Genomic DNA, 14,628 nt, shown 5'->3' with positions numbered 1-14,628 from the left:
TCAAGGAGTCAAATAAAAAAGGGCAAAATGGGAAGATATTTTGCATATTTATTTCTTATGAAAAATGTTAGTTGTCTCAACTAGTTAATTAAACTCTCCCTCGAAGGGTTACATTTTCTGTTCACAGGTTAATCACTTCAGTATCTTTGAACACCTAGATAAATTACAACACCTATGTAGTAACCTCCCCCCCCCCCAAAAAAAAAATATATATATACAGTGCCTTGCGAAAGTATCCGGCCCCCTTGAACTTTGCAACCTTTTTCCACATTTGAGGCTTCAAACATAAAGATATAAAACTGTATTTTTTTGTGAAGAATCAACAACAAGTGGGACACAATCATGAAGTGGAACGACATTTATTGGATATTTCAAACTTTTTTAACAAATCAAAAACTGAAAAATTGGGCGTGCAAAATTATTCAGCCCCTTTACTTTCAGTGCAGCAAACTCTCTCCAGAAGTTCAGTGAGGATCTCTGAATGATCCAATGTTGACCTAAATGACTAATGATGATAAATACAATCCACCTGTGTGTAATCAAGTCTCCGTATAAATGCACCTGCACTGTGATGTCTCAGAGGTCCGTCAAAAGCGCAGAGAGCATCATGAAGAACAAGGAACACACCAGGCAGGTCCGAGATACTGTTGTGAAGAAGTTTAAAGCCGGATTTGGATACAAAAAGATTTCCCAAGCTTTAAACATCCCAGGGAGCACTGTGCAAGCGATAATATTGAAATGGAAGGAGTATCAGACCACTGCAAATCTACCAAGACCTGGCCGTCCCTCTAAACTTTCAGCTCATACAAGGAGAAGACTGATCAGAGATGCAGCCAAGAGGCCCATGATCACTCTGGATGAACTGCAGAGATCTACAGCTGGGAGGTGGGAGACTCTGTCCATAGGACAACAATCAGTCGTATATTGCACAAATCTGGCCTTTATGGAAGAGTGGCAAGAAGAAAGCCATTTCTTAAAGATATCCATAAAAAGTGTTGTTTAAAGTTTGCCACAAGCCACCTGGGAGACACACCAAACATGTGGAAGAAGGTGCTCTGGTCAGATGAAACCAAAATTTAACTTTTTGGCAACAATGCAAAACGTTATGTTTGGCGTAAAAGCAACACAGCTGAACACACCATCCCCACTGTCAAACATGGTGGTGGCAGCATCATGGTTTGGGCCTGCTTTTCTTCAGCAGGGACAGGGAAGATGGTTAAAATTGATGGGAAGATGGATGGAGCCAAATACAGGACCATTCTGGAAGAAAACCTGATAGAATCTGCAAAAGACCTGAGACTGGGACGGAGATTTGTCTTCCAACAAGACAATGATCCAAAACATAAAGCAAAATCTACAATGGAATGGTTCAAAAATAAACATATCCAGGTGTTAGAATGGCCAAGTCAAAGTCCAGACCTGAATCCAATCGAGAATCTGTGGAAAGAACTGAAAACTGCTGTTCACAAATGCTCTCCATCCAACCTCACTGAGCTCGAGCTGTTTTGCAAGGAGGAATGGGAAAAAATGTCAGTCTCTCGATGTGCAAAACTGATAGAGACATACCCCAAGCGACTTACAGCTGTAATCGCAGCAAAAGGTGGCGCTACAAAGTATTAACTTAAGGGGGCTGAATAATTTTGCACGCCCAATTTTTCAGTTTTTGATTTGTTAAAAAAGTTTGAAATATCCAATAAATGTCGTTCCACTTCATGATTGTGTCCCACTTGTTGTTGATTCTTCACAAAAAAATACAGTTTTATATCTTTATGTTTGAAGCCTGAAATGTAGAAAAAGGTCGCAAAGTTCAAGGGTGCCGAATACTTTCGCAAGGCACTGTATATTAAAAATAAAGGCACTTCCCTTTTACCACAAGTACAAACTTTGCTGATAAATACTTTGAGGGAAAATGTACATGATATGATTGTGTAGTTGTCTCACCTAGCTACAGTACCATAAGATGAATGCATTAATTGTAAGTCTCTCTGGATAAGAGTGTCTGCTAAAATGTAACTCAGATTTATAGTAAAAGTCAGACATGAGGCGGCAATACATTTCACACAGTTTAAAAAAATAGTAATTATGCCTACGACTACCTTAGCAACAGGGATGTTAGCTGCACATGTTGTCATAAGACCTTTCCCTCACATCTGCTATAACCCACACAGGTCAGGTACTCTCTGAGCAGGACTGCCTGTTCCCAGCCACTCCAAGGAGAGCCATGGCACTTTTACCACGCCAGGAACAGTCTGTAGGAGCAGTGCAGGCAGGTTAGTAGTGATGGTTGACATTTGGGAATGGCTCTTTTGATTAACTAAACTTTGTTTCAACATGGGTAACCCTTGCATAATAGATTCCAAATTTGAGCTTGTGTAATTTAATTACCAACATTTCAACGATGCGAAACCATGATGTCTTAATAAAGTACATTTCCAAGAAAACATGTATCAAAGTGCTAGACTATAGTGCTAACATTCCATATCAGAACCAGTTCCCCTAACTGAGAGGTCATATCTTTGGACATAATAATGCAAATGGTGGGATAATTCAAAATATTTTTTATTGCAGCCTTTAACATAATGAACTGCTCTGATCACACTGAAAAATAACCTCCACGTACCAGTATATTGTTAGTACTTTGTACACGTCACCTGTATTCCCGGGATGAACAATTTCACCTTGATCACAAAATGCAACATTTAAACTAAAGATTGATTAGACAGGGTGAATATTACTATTCACTATCTTGAATAGAAAAGAAAAAAACAGATGCATGTGATATAAATTACCAAAATATGAAAATATTCCAGCGACATGAAATGTAGATGTACAGAGTAGATGTGTCAGAGAGTCTCCCTTTTCTCTTCAAATGCATCATCATATTAGGGTCTGCCAAAGCCTGGCGATGACTGTGAAAGTTCAAAGCCTTCATGAGTAGTGACAGCGTACATCTCCCAGCATAGGCTCTGAGAGAAGACTCAGTCGTCGTGAATGTTGAAGAGCTTAGCCACTTCATTCAGATCGGCATGTTCCTCTCCATCTTTAATGATCTGCAAAGACAAGAATGCAAAGCAAATCAGTCTATATTTAACTCTGTTTTGAACTTCACTTTGGTGACACTAAGTGTTAGAACAGAGAAAATATTTATCCTCCGACATTTGTGACGGTTCTCACTTTCCTTGCGACGGGCATTCTGTTGAACACGTTTCACAGGATAATGCCTACCACCACTTTGTCTCGCAGATAGAAGAAGTTCACTCCTTTCCCGTAGTAGTCCTTGGTATTGGAGGGGGTGCACGGGTGGAAGAGGCTACAGGGCTACTGGTCATTTCCTCAGTCTCTCCCTGAACGGATTCCAGTTATTACAGCAATCAGAGGAAAGACGCTCAGTCTATGTCTTCAAATCAATTGTTTTGGGGGGATATTAAATATGTATTCTTGATTTGTAAAGTACACAGAGGTACCACAGAGCTAAGTGGTATCCCATAACACACTGCATTGTTTTTTAGCTTGTGCAAATTCACACAAAATAATGAAAAGGCATGCCTAATTATGAGCCACCTGTATTTGTTTGTGTCTGACACTTGCATACAAAATACCTCCAAAATAAAATGTTTCATTGTTACTGAGGTTTATGTCTTGTAAAACGACAGCGGACATTTTTAAAATTTGAATTTCATGCTTGTTTTATTACTTAAATGTTTTATTTATTTATTTAACCCTTATTTTACCAGGTAAGTTGACTAAGAACGCATTCTCATTTACAGCAACGACCTGGGTAATAGTTACAGAGGAGAGGATGGGGATGAATGAGCCAATTGGAATCTGGGGATGATTAGGTGGCCATAATGGTATGAGGGTCAGATTTGGAATTTAGCCAGGACACTCGGGTTAACGCCCCTACACTTACGATTAGTGCCATGGGATCGTCTCTTATCGGCTCTCAACCAACCATACTATTTTTTTGTTTTGTTTTTTGCATTGTTCGTAACTTGTTTGGTACATAATGTTGCTGCTACCGGAAGGAGCAGAAAGAGCTTCTGGACATCAGAACTGCGATTATTCACCTCAGATTAGACAAATAGTTTTTCTTCAATGAGTCGGACGGGAGCGATATTCAACTGACACATGACCAGGTCCAGATCCCCGTCCTTCACTGGAGAAGGAAATTGAGATTTTGCGGAAATGGATCAGGGTGCCTTGTGATGATCAGGCGACAAGTGACTAATCTGCCTTTGCCGTCCATCCTGCTAGCTAAAGTTCAATCGCTGGAAAACAAAGCACGTATATCCTACCAATGGGACATTAAAAACTGTAATATCTTATGTTTCACCGAGTCGTGGCTGAACGACGACATTAAGAACATGCAGCTGGCGGGTTATACAATCTATCGGCAGGATAGAAAAAGCAGCCTCGGGTAAGACACGGGGCGGGGTCTTTGTATATATCAAATCAAATCAAATTTATTTATATGGCCCTTCGTACATCAGCTGATATCCTAAAGTGCTGTACAGAAACCCAGCCTAAAACCCCAAACAGCAAGCAATGCAGGTGTAGAAGCATATATGTAAACAACAGCTGGTGCACGATATCTAAGGAAGTCTCGAGGTTTAGCTCGCCTTAGGTAGAGTATCTCATGATAAACTGTACTATTTACCAAGAGAGTTTTCATCTATATTCTAAGTAGCTGTCTATTTACCACCACAAACCAATGCTGGCACTAAGACAGCACTCAATGAGCTGTATAAGGCCATAAACAAACAGTAAAACGCTCATCTAGAGGAGGCGCTCCTAGTGGCCGGGGACTTTAATGCAGGGAAACTTAAATCCGTTTAACCTCATTTCTACCAGCATGTCAAATGTGCAACCAGAGGGGGAAAAAGCTAAACCACCTTTACTCCACACACAGAGATGCGTACAAAGCTCTCCCTCGCCCTCTATTTGGCAAATCTGACCATTATTCTGTCTTCCTGATTCTTGCTTACAAGCGAAAAACGAAAGCAGAAAGCACCAGTAGAAACAGATGCTAAGCTAGAGGACTGTTTTGCTAGCACAGACTGGAATATGTTGCGGGATTCTTCCAATGGCATTGAGGAGTACACCACATCAGTTACTGGTTTCATCAATAAGTGCAATGACATATGTACGTACGCTCACTGTGAAGCCATGGATTAGAGGCAACATCCACACTGAGCTAAAGGCTAGAGCTGACGCTTATAAGGAGCAGGACTCTAACCCGGAAGCTTATAAGAAATCCCGCTATGCCCTCCGACGAACCATCAAACAGGCAAAGCGTCAATACAGGACTAAGATTGAATTGTATTACACCTGCTCCGACCTGGTCTGATGTGGCAGGGTTTGCAAACTATTACAAACTACAAAGGAAAGCACAGCTGTGAGCTGCCCAGTGACACAAGCCTACCAGACAAGCTACAGCATATTACTTCTATGCTCGCTTCGAGGCAACTAACACTGAAACGTGCATTAGAGCATCAGCTGTTCCAGACGACTGTATGATCACGCTCTCCGTAGCCGATGTGAGTAAGACCTTTAAACAGGTCAACATTCAGAAGGCCACAGGGCTAGACAGACTGAGCATGCGCTGACCAACTGGCAAGTGTCTTCACTGACATTTTCAACCTGTCCCTGACTGAGTCTGTAATACCAACATGTTTCAAGCAGACCACCATAGTCCCTGTGCCCATGAACACTAAGGTAACCTGCCTAAATGACTACTGACCCGTAGCACTCACATCTGTAGCCATGAAGTGCTTTGAAAGGCTAGTCATGGCTCACATCAACACCATTATCCCAGAAACCCTAGACCCACTCCAATTTGCCTACTGCCCCAACAGAGCCACAGATGATGCAATCTCTATTGCACTCAATACTGCCCTTTTCTACCTGGGCAAAAGGAACACCTATGTGAGAATGCTATTCATTGACCACAGCTCAGTGTTCAACACCATAGTGACGTCAAAGCTCATCACTAAGCTAAGGACCCTGGGACTAAACCCCTCCCTCTGCAACTGGATCATGTACTTCCTGACGGGCCGCCCGAAGGTGGTACGGGTAGGTAACAACACATCCGCCTCACAGATCCTCCTATTGTACTCCCTGTTCACTCAAGACTGCATGGCCAAGCATGACTCCAACACCATCATCAAGTTTGCCGATGACACAACAATGGTAGGCCTGATCACCGACAACGATGAGACAGTCTATAGGGAGGAGGTCAGTAACCTGGCCGTGTGGTGCCAGGACAACAAACTGATCAAGACAAAGGAGATGATTGTGGACTACAGGAAAAGGAAGACCAAGCACGCCTCCATTCTCATTGACGGGGCTGTAGGAGAGCAGGTTGAGAGCTTCAAGTTCTTTGGTGTCCACATCACTAACAAACTAACATGGTTCAAACACACTAAGACAGTCATGAAGAGGGCAAAAAAAGCCTATTCCCCTCAGGAGACTGGAAAGATTTGGCATGGTTCCTCAGATCCTCAAAAGGTTCTACAGCTGCACCATTGAGAGCATCTTGACTGGTTCCATCACTGCCTGGTATGGCAACTGCTCGGCATCCGACCGCAAGGCACTACAGAGGGTAATCCGTATGGCCCAGGATATCACTGGAGCCAAGCTTCCTGCCATCCAGGACCTCTATACCAGGCGATGTCAGAGAAAGCCCCTAAAAATTGTCAGACTACAGCCACCCTAGTCATAGACAGTTCTCTCTGCTACCGCACTTCAAGCGGTAACAGCTTCTATCCCCAAGCCATAAGACTCCTGAACAGCTGATCAAAGGGCTACCCAGACCCCTTTTTTACACTGCTGCTACTCTCTGTTTAATATATATATATATATATATATATATGCATAGTTACTTTAACTCTACCTACATGTCCACTACTGTTCAAAAGTTTGGGGTCACTACGAAATGTCCTTGTATTTGAAAGAAAAGCTCATTTTTTTGTGAAGAGGCGACTCCGGGATGCTGGCCTTCTAGGCAGAGCTCCTCTGTCCAGTGTCTGTGTTATTCTGCCCATCCTAATCTTTTATTGACCAGTCTGAGATATGGTGTTTTCTTTGCAACTCTGCCTAGAATGCCAGCATTCCGGAGTCGCCTCTCCACTGTTGATGTTGAGACTGGTGTTTTGCGGGTACTATTTAATGTAACTGCCAGTTGAAGACTTGTGAGGCGTCTGTTTCTCAAACTAGACACTCTAATGTACTTGTCCTCTTGCTCAGTTGTGCACCGGGGTCTCCCACTCCTCTTTCTATTCTGGTTTGAGCCAGTTTGCGCTGTTCTGTGAAGGGAGTAGTACACAGCATTGTACAAGATCTTCAGTTTCTTCACAATTTCTCGCATGGAATAGCCTTCATTTCTCAGAACAAGAATAGACTGACGAGTTTCAATAGAAAGATCTTTGTTTCTGGCCATTTTGAACCTGTAATCGAACCCACAAATGCTGATGCTCCAGATACTCAACTAGTCTAAACAAGGCCAGTTTTATTGCTTCTTTAATCAGCACAAGAGTTTTCAGCTGTGCTAACATAATTGCAAAAGGGTTTTCTAACGATCAATTAGCCTTTTAAAATGATAAACTTGGATTAGCTAACACAACGTGCCATTGAAACACAGGAGTGATGTTGCTGATAATGGGCCTCTGTATGCCTATGTAGATATTCCATTAAAAAAATTGCAGTTTCAGGCTACAATAGTAATTTACAACATTAACAATGTCTACACTGTATTTCTGATAAATGTTGATATTATTTTAATGGACAAAAAATTGCTTTTAGCTCCAAAACAAAGACATTTCTAAGTGACCCCAAACTTTTAATGGTAATATACATATTACCTCAACTAACTGGTGCCCCCGCACATTGACTCTGTACCGGTACCCCATGTATATAGCCTTGCTATTGTTATTTTCAGCTGCTGTTAAATGATTTGTTACTTTTATTTTCAATTTTTTACTTTTTTACTTAACACTTATTTTTCTTAAAACGGCATTGTTGGTTAAAGGCTTGTAAGCATTTCACTGTAAGGTTGTGCCTGTTGTATTTGGCGCATGTGACAAATAAAATCTGATTTGATATGGGTGAGAAAAAATCTATTGAATCCATTTTGAATTCAGGCTGTAACACCAAAATGTGGATTAAGTCAAGGGGCATGAATACTTTCGTAAGGCTAAACTTCACATCAGTTGCATGTTCTACCTCTTTCCCTTTAGGTACGTTGGACATTTTATCTACTACATCAAAATGCCTTTGTTTGGTAGTGGTCAAAACCTATTTCCTGCACTTGAAATGGACAGAATAAGGTAGCGTTTCATTCCACCGTCAAATATGCAAATTAAAATGTAGGCTATAGGTTTTGGGTTAAATGTGATTATTTGAGTTTATATCCCCCTTTCATCTGTTTATACAATCTCTTTCAGATATTTTCCTGCAAGCTGACATTTTAATTCAGCAGCATCTTAGAGATCCTAGTATTGTCCCCTGGTGCTTTTGAAGTGACACTTGGTGAGCTAGACTTGTTGTCCTTGAAGTGTCTTACTTTAAATTTATTGTTTCGATGGTAACACTAAGTTATCTCAAATCTAGTGAATATTGGTGTACCATTTATTCCATTTTCTCTAAAGATACACCAGTGTGGTCCAAGCTTGAATCAGGATACATCCTTACTTCAAAGACCTTTCTGAGATCCTGGATGGTAACTTTGGAGTTGAAACATACAAATTCTTATAAAACTACATCAATCTAACCAGCTACTCCTGAGATCAATGGACTGTCTCATGGCGAAATGAAGGTCAAGCTAACCAGCTACTCCTGAGATCTATGGGACTGTCTCGTGGCTAAATGAAGGTCTGCACTAAAAACAGCATGCTCTGGGTCCAGGCCTGATGTCCAGTCACGTCACATTCTTGCTGCCTCTGGAAATACAGAATACCTCAAAGCTCCAATTGTTTCGCTTAATGGCCAACTATTAAAGAGAATTCTAAACAGACCTGAAAAATGTCAAAACATTTACGCTATTGTTTTGATCTGCAAATAAATGGTAAGAGCAGGTTGTCAATGTGGTAAGTTGTAGACTGCAGTGGAGACTGATGAGTGGAGAACGGCTCATAATAATGGCTGGAACGGCATCAAACTCATGGAAACCATGTATTTGATACCGTTCCACTAATTCTGCTCCAGCCATTATCACGAGCCCGTCCTCCCCAATTAAGGTGCCACCAACCTCCTGTGGTAGACTGGCAAAAAAAACAGTTGATGTTTGTTGGACAAACACTTGAGTTCAATGTTTAAATGGCCATAGAGTTAAAAGCCCTATTTTACTGTACACCAGTTTGTACAGTATATTAGACAAGAGGAACAATGTTATTTTATAAGACAAATCTATCTTTATACTGTTTTTATTCCATCTCATTTTCACTGAGAAGCATAGCAGTGTTTTGAAGTATACTGAAGATAAATATGAATGCAACAATTTCAAATATCTTACGGAGTTACAGTTCGTAGAAGGAAATCAGGATTTTACATGATCGGGCAGGGGCGCCGCTATGGGTAGGCCTGGGAGGGCATAGGCCCACCCACTGGGGAGCAAGGCCCAGCCAATACTGTTGTGAATTGAATTGATATTCTAGTTTTGTCCCTTTAGTGCACCTATAAACCCCACCCCCCCCCCCCCCCCCCCCTTGCTAACCCACATTGAAATGCTTGGAATGTTCTTCCTGTGAAACGCATTAAACAATGCCCCCGTTAATTTCTACTCCCGTCTCATGTCCTGTCCTTATATTAGTTGTTTAAGCAATACATTGTGCCATACAACAAAGTTGAGTTTTCCCCCACAAAAGGGCTTCATTACAGACCAAAATACTCCTGACTCCTTCGCTGAACTAGCCTTTTGAAGGAAAGGATTACATTCTAACACGGTTAACTCACAAATAAAACACATGAAAAAGTACCAAGGAATTACAATTTTATTTAAAACAGTCCAGAAAGGCTTATTGAGATAGAATGAGTGACACATTTACTATTGCTATATAAAACATTGCTTTGAGGAATAAAATAAAAAAAGTCTATACAGAATCAGTATTCATCTGAAATACGAAAATGCCAACTCGTGATGCTATTTTAAAACAAAAACATTCTGAATATTTCCCATGCAATTTTCACAGTACATAACATACCATGTATGAATTTTTAAATATAGTACAGTTTCAAAAGTTTAAAAAAGTAATTGACCATTTTAGAATCTGCGACGCTTGTTGGCACCAAAGTCTGCAGGGCCTTGGCCAGGGACTCTTGGGAACACAGGCTGGCCTCCTACGGGCATGTTGTTGTTTCCTGCCCCCTGCTGGGAGAAAACAGAAAAGACACGCAAGATGAGTGATAATGACAAATGAAAGAGTCTCTTGCAGCTATATATTTACATGAGATTTACAAGATTAACAAAGAGGTGAAATGATCAAATACATAATTTGGTTACCCTATCCCTGTTGGCACAATAAATGTGTTGATCTTGGTATGTAAATATATTGTTTGTTATTCTAAAATGTCTAACATTACCATTAAAGGGGGGTTCTCAGCAGGTATGTTGGCAGCTCCAGGGATGGGCACGCTGGGGTTTACTTCACCAGCACCCATCGGGTTTCTGTTAATTCCTTGACCTACACCAAACCAAAAAACAGACAGCACATCAGCAAACCAATACAATACAGTGGGGTCAGGAATGATTGGATTCCTTGATTAAGACTAGAAAAAAAAAATAGAAAAAAATAAATACTGAGCTATATTGTATGCTAAAAATAAAATACAAAATATATTTTATCCTAATGCAATTGCTCAGCAAAAGAGGTTGCAAGAAGTCTTTTTTTTATTCTAAAAATGATGGGGTTCAAAAGAACACATTGGGAGGGATCTAAGACGTATCAAGGGATCCAATAATTCCGGACCCTACTGTATATACTAGATAACATGGTGACCATCACCCTTGACAGCTCAGTGAAGATCTGAAAGCTAATGTAAACCTTACCTTGCATGTGCATCCGCATCTCCTGCTCCCGCTAAGAAAAATGATAACGCATTAAAAAAATAAATTCTTTAATCAGATAGATTAAACAATAGACAGCTTAGAATAAGCAACCAAAATATTGTTTTAGTGAATAATGGTCCTTTTTCCAATTGCTTTACCACAAACACAATTGCAAAGGTGCTTAGAAACATTTAGGCAACTTCCATTTGAGTATAGAGGAATAATGATATATATATATATATATATTTTTTTTTTAAAACCAGTCTCAAATAGCAATGACTCACATTTCCAGGGAAGTTCCCCTTGAAGCCCTCCTGCTGCCGCCTCATCATCTCCTCACTGTGCATCCTCATCTCCTCCTCCCTCCTGCGACGTTCCTCTTCCTGACGCAGCTCCATCTGCTTCCTCTTCTGCATCTCCTGGTTATGGAGCTCCTCCATTCTCCTCAGCTCCTCTTGACGCCTCAGCAGGTCTGTAATGAGATGAACACCCCATTTGTTAGTAACCTAGTCAAAAGACCTACACCATATGAATCAATTACCAACAGGATTGGATTTAAGTGGTGTATGAGATTGACATCTGGGCTACATCTGGGGTAGGACACTTCAAGAAATACATACATTTCTCCATAAGACACCCTGTTTTGTGTTTATTAGTGTCCTTAACCTTGGACTGATAAGGTGTCTGTAGAGTGGACCCAGACCATACATACCTTGTCTCATCAAGATAACCTGGTGCTCATGTCTAGCTGCCTCCATCTCTTGCTCCAGCTTCTCATGAGCTTCCTTGATGTTCCTGTCCACCTGCTCATACTGTTGCTTCTCCATCTCCATCAGGGCCTTCCAGCGCATGGCATACTCATACTCAAATGTCCCTGGCTGAGCAAATCTCGGTGGCTGCTCCCGCTCCCTGGCAGAGAGATTTTACACAAGAAAACCAGATCAATATGCAACACTGTCATGGATTGTACCTCTTTTCAGCAGCATGGTGCAAGATTGTTCTATGCACAGTTCTGACCAATGTATTTGGAGAAAGTATGCCAAAACCCCAAAACTATGATTACTCACTTGTGAAACACTTGGTTTTTGTTTACAATCCTCTCTGGCAGTCCCTCATCCTCATCAAACTGCTCCATTGGCTCAACTGTCACTGGCCTGGGGAATCTGAAAAGCGTAAAACAATCAGCATTACCTCTCCCATTTTGAAAACATTACAACAAAATGCATTTGAAACATCACTTATTTTCATTTTATTTACAGCCTGATACTTACGCAGTCAATAGAAAGGCCCCATCTGCACACCTATCCAGAGCCTTCCTTGCTGCAGGCTTGGCTGTGTATTCCACAATCCCTTTTCCTGTGGGTCTCCCTCTATCATCTACTATGACTATGGCCCTTTCAATCTGGCCAAAGACAGAGAAAGCCTCTTCCAGGAGCTCATTGGAAATGAACTGTGGCAAATTCCTCACAGTTAGAGCAGCACCATGTGTTGCAAATCGCACGCGCAACTGTCTGCCTCTGAATGAAGTGTCATCAAGCTCGGCTTTAGCAATCTCAGCCACTGTTTTTGTCTCCTGTTGGTAGAAAAGTATAAAATAAGAACATTTAGAAAGTAGTCACAAGTGAATGCTTTCTCATTCATTTAAGATTGAGGAATATAACTTCTATCCCTTGAACATGCTACTGTGACAGAGTGGAAATTAAGCCCAAACCGGAGTGCAAACCTACGACCCTCCCCACTGTAACAAAAACTCAAGAGGCACTGTCAACTGACCCAGAAAGCTAAGGCAATTCTGAATCGGGGGTGACGGTACTTCTACATCTCAGGAAGGCAGTAGTGATGCACTCGGTCATCCGCTACACTAACTACTTACCAGTCTAATGAATCCAAACCCCCGGTCCTTGTTGATGAAAATCTCAGCTGCCTTGCCATACTTGGAAAACAACTTCTCCACCTCTGCCTCTGTAACACCAGTTGGTAAATTTCCCACAAACAGACGGCTGCGCTGAGTGTAAGTCTTCTCTCCAGGTTTCCTGAAGTTTTGTAGATCTATGGTTATCCCTGCATCTAAAGAGAAGAAAATATTAGAATCATCTAATACTGGATGATTTAATTTCCTTCCAATACAGGGCTCAGGAGTCAATGAAACCTATCTTACTTGGGCTCTCCTGCTCATCTGCATGCTGTCCATTGCTGTTGACTCCAGGATTTTTCTGGTTTTCAAACTGGTGTCTAGATGGGCCATGATACTGCTGTTCTCCACGGGGGCCCTGGTTTCCTTGCATCTAATTAAAAGGACAGTCATTAACAGAGTCACTACATTGATTTGTTATAGTTAACACCATCGGGCAAAAAAACAATGCATGCGGATACACGAGATGTCAAAGCCAGAGGAAGGCTAAAGCTAACGTTAAGCTGGCTAGCAACGTGTTTCGTTATAACGTTAGCTATAACAGATCATTTCAGTCTAAAACACATTTTGGCTAACGTTTAACAAGCTAATCGTATATGGTAACGAGTGGCGTTGAGAGTTACCATTGGCTAGGTAACTAAATGTAATATACAGTAGCTAAATCAACTAGCTAGCCAACGTTAGTTACTGTAGAGTAACGTAATCAAAATGTGAAAGCCACCGTCTTTGTTTGCTAGCTAGCATAGCTAGCTAACTAGTTCAAGACGGGCAGTGGCAGCTAGCAAACCAAAATCGATTGTTCAACAATCTGTTAGTTGGCTAACGAATTAAAACATGTTAGTTAACTGTTAGCTACTTATGTGAAGCTGGCTAGTAATTTCGCTACTTACCTAAGCTAACCTCCTCACCACTAAGCTAACATAGCTAACTAGCACAACCGTTTTGTTCCTAGCAAATGTATGTAACATATTGCAAGTTAGCTAATATAAGCAACTAGTCACCCACATGTTGCATATTCAACTAATACGTTTTCATACCTTCACAAAATAAATGTTTGGGGATTCCAACACACGTAGAAGGGAAAATCGCTCTTTACAAAGAACATATAATGGATTTCACAAACAACCTATTGATTCCACTTGAGGAAGCAGATTGGCTGACTGGGAGAAGGCGGATGTAGTGTAGACATGCAGTGATTGGAAGAATTCCCGTCAATTATATAGAGAATAGTAAATCTAACAATCTAATTGGTACATATTCTATTTGAACCATTCCTTGATTTTTGTCAGAGATCTGAAAGAATGACTATTGAAATTAGATTAATTGAACGGTTTTGGAACCTCTGACCCTGGCTATTTGACTGGTAAACTCTTGGGTACACTCGCAATGGCTGCCTGGTATTATGATGCAATAATTTCAATGTAATGTAGAATATTCCTTCGGATAATGTTAACTGATGTGGATCATGCAATTTAATGTACTTTTTGCAACGTCAGTTGCGTTGAATCAACAAATCACAACACATTTTGATGGATACACTTCCTGCTTATACTTATTTTACTTCCTGCTTTGCTCCATAGTACCACAGTATGAGTCATAATACCCATAAAACTAGCAGTCAAACATTGAAATGGTTTCAATCTTCTTTTTTTTCCTCTTTTAATTTTTTTTTAAC

The 14,628-nt window shown here is 40.9% G+C and overlaps 1 protein-coding gene across 3 annotated transcripts; it reads right to left on the bottom strand.

Moving 5' to 3' along the window:
• Positions 1-9,968: 9,968 nt before the first annotated feature.
• Positions 9,969-14,195, bottom strand: LOC110533859 (non-POU domain-containing octamer-binding protein). 3 transcript variants are annotated; one of them, XM_021618416.2, is made up of 10 exons: positions 13,991-14,195; positions 13,200-13,326; positions 12,915-13,108; positions 12,313-12,614; positions 12,109-12,204; positions 11,754-11,950; positions 11,326-11,513; positions 11,042-11,072; positions 10,576-10,676; positions 9,969-10,360 (listed from the first exon to the last, which is right to left on the bottom strand). In XM_021618416.2, exons 2-10 carry the CDS (start codon positions 13,324-13,326, stop codon positions 10,256-10,258), a joined length of 1,341 nt encoding a protein of 446 aa, XP_021474091.1. In that variant the 5' UTR covers positions 13,991-14,195; the 3' UTR covers positions 9,969-10,255. The 3 variants fall into 3 exon arrangements, with proteins under 3 accessions (XP_021474091.1, XP_021474090.1, XP_036846122.1); XM_021618415.2 differs by having other exon boundaries at positions 9,969-10,363; positions 13,991-14,193; XM_036990227.1 differs by lacking the exon at positions 13,991-14,195 and adding an exon at positions 13,844-13,948 and having other exon boundaries at positions 9,969-10,363.
• Between the last annotated feature and the right edge of the window lie 433 nt (positions 14,196-14,628).

Source organism: Oncorhynchus mykiss, chromosome 10, assembly GCF_013265735.2.
Source record: "Oncorhynchus mykiss isolate Arlee chromosome 10, USDA_OmykA_1.1, whole genome shotgun sequence".
NCBI lineage: Eukaryota > Metazoa > Chordata > Actinopteri > Salmoniformes > Salmonidae > Oncorhynchus > Oncorhynchus mykiss.
This window is presented reverse-complemented; position numbering and strand designations above follow the sequence as displayed.

Coding starts and splice junctions, on each gene's coding strand:
- LOC110533859 (XM_021618415.2), bottom strand. CDS start 13,326: ATGCAAGGAAACCAGGGCCCCCGTGGAGAACAGCAGTATCATGGCCCA. Junction 10,677..11,041: donor GATGCGGATGCACATGCAAG/GTAAGGTTTACA, acceptor GGTTTGGTGTAG/GTCAAGGAATTAACAGAAAC. Junction 10,364..10,575: donor CTGAGAACCCCCCTTTAATG/GTAATGTTAGAC, acceptor GTTTTCTCCCAG/CAGGGGGCAGGAAACAACAA.